This window comes from Poecilia reticulata, linkage group LG23 (genome assembly GCF_000633615.1).
Source record: "Poecilia reticulata strain Guanapo linkage group LG23, Guppy_female_1.0+MT, whole genome shotgun sequence".
Taxonomy (NCBI): domain Eukaryota; kingdom Metazoa; phylum Chordata; class Actinopteri; order Cyprinodontiformes; family Poeciliidae; genus Poecilia; species Poecilia reticulata.
The window spans coordinates 6423057-6428525 of NC_024353.1; the positions used below are offsets into that span (position 1 = coordinate 6423057).

At 41.7% G+C, this 5469-nt stretch overlaps 1 protein-coding gene across 2 annotated transcripts in view; it reads right to left on the reverse strand.

The window, feature by feature from the left end:
• LOC103459315 (thyrotropin-releasing hormone-degrading ectoenzyme) overlaps positions 1 to 5469 on the reverse strand; it is a 159000-nt gene that overhangs the window by 84815 nt on the left and 68716 nt on the right. For both annotated transcript variants that reach the window (XM_008400786.2, XM_017302844.1), the window contains exon 5: positions 451 to 605. In XM_008400786.2, the coding sequence (XP_008399008.1) occupies positions 451 to 605 (155 nt within the window). The remainder of the gene's footprint in view (positions 1 to 450; positions 606 to 5469) is intronic.

Consider the following 5469-nt stretch of genomic DNA (forward strand, 5'->3'; position numbering starts at 1 on the left):
AACTCCACTGGGGTTGCTAGGTAATGGGCAGAACTCTACTAAGGTTGCTAGGTAACAGGTAATTCGTTACATTCTGGAAGTTTTTGAAACGCCTCAACTCTGAGTAAACCTGAGTTTTATCTGGACTCATTTATAGATTTATTTATAGAGAAACATATTTTGATGCTTGTTAGTATTTTATTTTAGGTCATATTTAAACATCGACTGTTTTTCTAAGCCATAATTTTCTTCTATTTTCCAGACAACAAAACATCAACGTATTCCCAAAACCCGGCAGTGAGTCTTTTAAGTGGTTGGGCTAAAGAACAAAAGTTACATGATAAAAATCTTTTGGCACTTTTTCCTTGTATTATTTCCCTGAGAATAATTTGGAAGGTTCCAAGATGGCCGCTTGGCCCAGTCCCAGCATCAACTGAACCCAACCAGCCTGCAGGGCAGCAGCCGGCCTACCTGGTGGCAGATCTCATGGACGACCACCATGGTGAGCTCCATCTGGTAGGACGACGACGACACGTCGGCGTCCAGCAGGATCTTCTGCTCCACGAAGACGCTGAGGCCCCAGTTCTCCATGGCGGCGTAGGGATGTTTGGGCACCGCCAGCAGGTCTGCAACAACACAGAGACGCCGTTACAGCTTCCTGTTGGGCCGCCTGCGTCGGCGCCGGTCCCATCCCGGCTTCAGATTAAACTTCATCACAACGAGGATCTGCCACGTTTTCACACAACTCAGCAAAAAACTGCATGAGGAGAAGAAATAGAGGCTTTCCTGAGATGATTATTAAATATTAAACTGCATTCAACTGATAAACTAATATAAAACAATTTCAGTTAAAAAAGGGTTTGGTGTAAACTTCTAGTTTCTTCTGGTTTGTTTAATTTCTTTACAACACAAAACATTTAAACAGTTTTAAATCAAAATGAAACAAAATCACTGCAAAAATACAAAAGTTCACCAAGTTTGGTTTAGTTTGAAGTGCAAATATTTTAGCAAACTAAAAATAAATCATACGAGTTTGTTTAAAGTCAATAATTCATTAATATTAATTTAAAATATGATATTTATAAATGAAATTATAAAAATATGTTATTTCATTTATAGCTACTTTGTGTTTTTTCATAAACTCCCTTAATTATATGAGTAAATCTTGGTTTCCTGGTTGGAACAGAAAGAAAAACCATTTAGAAGCTGAAAACTTCCTCAAAATGCCAATTTATGAATAACTTCTGCAGTAATGTGTTTTCAGTGGAAAGGTTGTTCAAAGTGACACCAACGCAGGAGAAAGTGTTTCCTTCAGGGAAGAGGCTTGATGAAAGAGGAAGAGGAGACAAAAGGAAGGAGGTGCAAAGGTGAAAATTGGCTTTTTCACTGTAACAGAAACTCATCTGGGTTTCAGAGGAAGATGTTTTTCCCTCATGATAAATGACAGAGCTGTGAGATTACAATTGGAAATGTTATTAAAAACAATTACACTGAGAAATTTAAACTACAATGGAAGAAAGTGGTAATTATTCACACACACACAAAAAAAATACAGAACAAACTTTAGTGTCGCTTCCAAAACACAGAAAAAATAAGTAGTTTTAATGATTTCTAGCTGCTTCTGTTGATGTAATTTCACCAGCTGCCTGTGGGGGGCGCTGGAATCAGGAATGATGGAAACTTGACCAGAAGAAAACCGTTGACTCGGTAACAAGAGTGGCTTTGATTTGTTTTGTTCTGAGCTTTCAGACATGCATGTCATGGAGCTTTGCTATTTATGCTAGCTAGTGTTAGCCATGCTAGCTGTGTGGTTTAATCCATTTTATGCATTTTCAGACAGTAAAGTTGGATGTTCAACAATAGATGTTTCACAGCATTGTCAGAGGTTACAATAGTTTATATCCACAACTTACAGAGTTCTACCTGCAAGTCGTAAAACAGTGAGCTATGCTACTGATGCTAGCTAGTGTTAGCCATGCTAGCAGTGTATTTTTCTCAATTTGATGCATTTGGACAGTTAAGTGTTCAGCAGTAGATATTTCACAGAATTGATAAATAGTTTATATCTGCAACTTTTTGCTGCGTTCCCCAAACACGGTGGCCATTTTGGATCTGAGATTAGGGATCACTCTGTTAGCTTTAGCTTAGCATGTCAGAAACTGAACTTCAGGGGACATTCTGGGTTTTTTCCCCCAAATCGAAACTTGGAATATTCTAACTTCTACATACATACTGAGGAAAAATACCCAGGATGCATTTATCTTCCTTTAACAGATTACACGGCCTTCATTTACTGATTTATTTAGGGGTATTAGAGAAAATGGAGTCTAAAACCTCAACCTAGTGCAAAACATTTGATCAAAAAAGTTTACAAAATTGGCGTGAGAGAATTTATTTATCAATTTGAACAATTTTAGTCAATGTAAACGCCGTTGCAAGCAGAATATTAAAGATCTGAGCACATCTGGACTGGAAACGAAGCTAAATATTAGCCACAAACTTTGAGTAACTAGTGAATAAAACGAAAGCAGCAGGAATTCACAGTAAAAGCTGCAGCTGTGGATCTGCTGCAGTCCCAGAGACGCTTCCTCTGTAATCCCAGCTTCATCCAGACGTACAGAAGACGAACTGCAGGCGAGGAAACCCAGACTGCAGGTGTTTCACTTCCAGCTATTGTTAATAGCTGTAAGAACTCGCTTATAAAAAGCTCTGGAGTCTGAGACGTGACTGCACTGCAGATTTAATCTGAGCCGTCCACAGATTTATAATCCTGTGCCGACATCCAGGAGGAAGTTTTACCGCCTCTCAGGACCGACTCTGTAATCTCCAGCAGAGCTGATGCTGCTGGATGAAGGCCAAAGGAAAGTTGTTAATCTCACAGATAAGCCTCTTCTCAACCTTTAAGCCAGATTTATCTGATAAACTGATCAGGTGTTATCACCTGCAGACAAATGCCACCGCTTCACGATGACGATACAGATTTACTGCGCTGACTTTTAGCAGATATACGGGCGTTCACAGAGTCGGGAGGTGGACAAATCCGTCCTATAGGATCATTAAATGCATGTAAATCTGACTAATAAAGATCACAGGAAGCAGATTTATTGGCACCTCAGGGAAACATGAAATAACCTCAGAATATAAGAATCTGTTCAAGCAGCAGGCAAATGAAAAACCCAACATCTGAATTTGTTCAGAAAACCAAAGACGGGTGGAGCAAAACGAGGATCCAGCGGATCCAGAGGATCCATCCAGGTGTGAAGCCAAACAGACGGACTATTAATGTCTCCATGGGGAAATTTATGTCACAACAACAAAGAAGAAAACTGCAAATTGTGAACAATCGCAATGAAAAACAATTAATATAAAGAGTAAAACAACTAAAGCTGTATGACAAAAACAACACGGCACCGGAAAATACCAACATGGCAGAAACGGATGAGAGATGAAAGACGCAGGATTGGAAGAGAGTTGTGCAAATATTTCAACATTATATAAAGAATAGAGAGAAGAACATCCATCCATCCATCCATCCATCCATCCATCCATTTTCTTGCACCCTTGTCCCACAGTGGGGTCGGGAGGGTTGCTGGTTCCTCTCCAGCTAACGTTTCAGGCGAGAGGCGGGGTCACCTGGACAGGTAGCCAGTCTGTCGCAGGGCAACACAGAGACACACAGAGACACACAACCATGCACACACACACTCACACCTAGGGGCAATTTGGAGAGGCCAATTAACCTGACAGTCATGTTTTTGGACTGTGGGAGGAAACCGGAGTACCTGGAGAAAACCCACCATGCACAGGGAGAACATGGAGACTCCATGCAGAAAGACCGGGAATCGAACCCAGAACCTTCTTGCTGCAAGGCAACAGCTCTACCAACTGCGCCACTGTGCAGCCCTTATAGCAGGGGTGTCAAACTCCAGTCCTCGAGGGCCGGTGTCCTGCAACTTTTAGAAGTGCCTCTGCTGCACCACACCTGAATAGAATAATTAGGTCATTAGCTAGGCTCTGGAGAACTGAGGAGGTAATTAAGCCATTTGATTCAGGTGTTTTGTACCTGTGGCACATCTAAAACCTGCAGGACAGCGGCCCTTCAGGACTGGAGTTTGACACCCCTGCCTTATAGAGAGAAGTTTCATTCATAATAACTAATTACTGCAAATAACTGCTAAATAATCCAATTAATAAATGTTCCTATGAAATAAGGACTGGATCATCTGCGTAGAGAGAATCTGTTTCACCACTGAGACATTTTTATTTTTTAGTTTTTTACTTCCTGTTTGTAAATTCAAATGAAGGCGGCGTTTTCTCTGGGTGCAACAAAACTTCAGGGCGTCTGAAACGAGGCTGGAAGGAACCAGGAACCAAAATACTAAGAAAATAAATGAGACGTTGCCAAGTTTTTCTAAATGTTTCAGATTTTGGCAGCAAAAAGTTGCAGGATAGCAGCAACAATTGATGCTGCAGCCAAAACAATCAACCTGGTCGTGAATCACAAGATATTTCTTTCTTAGTTTTACCATAAATCAAAAATACCATAAAAAACATATTTTTTCTTTTCTTTGCAAGTCAGCAAACGTTCAACCTGAGCAGATAAATCATGAAAAACCCTGAAATCTGGTAGTGAAGCCGCTAAATGACAAGTAATAGCTGCTAAACACTGAGTGGAGCATCAGACGCTCAGCTTACAGGAAGTCAAACCCAGACAACCTGGAAGAGTCGGAGCGTGACGCAGCAGACGCGGCAGCTAATGCAAAGCCAAACATGATAAACACGTCAACACAAACTCAAACTTCCAGGCCTCGAACGCGATTGGCTGACAGCTTATTACCCACATGACTGAGGCTCAGACAGCAGAACTGATTGGCCGGCGGAAGGGGAACGGAGATTTGATTGCTGTGACTTCAGGGGGATGCAAATCAGTCGTTGGGTTTCAGGTGAAACATGCAAATGAGACATTATACTCTGCAGACATTCAAATTAAAAGGAAATGAATCGCTTCACGTTCCAGTGCGGAGCGAAGCTCCAGGAGGTCCCGGCGCCCCTCGACACGCAGACGAGTGAAATAATGAGATCCGCTCCTCACGCCGTGGTTCTGCTCAGGTGTTTCACCCGGATCCGGTCCGTCTCCGAGGATCCCCTTCAAAAGCAGGAATAACTGAACGCTTCTGAAACATCCGCGGCTCTGGTGAGACGTTTCCCTCCAGCCGTCCTGCACAGGAACGCCGTTAATTTGGTGTTTTAAAGATTAAATACCAATTCTGCTCCCAACAAACAGCCAAGAGCTGCTGGGAGACGAATCGCATCGTTTATCCACCAAAACGTAGATGAACTTCCAACAACGGAGGTGTTAAATCACTGTGAGCTCGATAACAAAATGGGTTTTCATTGTTTCTGTGGTATTTTGTAAAATCAAACCAACTTGGAGAGAAAATTTGGTGTTAGCTCTTGTTCTGTTAGCTCTTGTTCTGCTAGCTCTTGTTC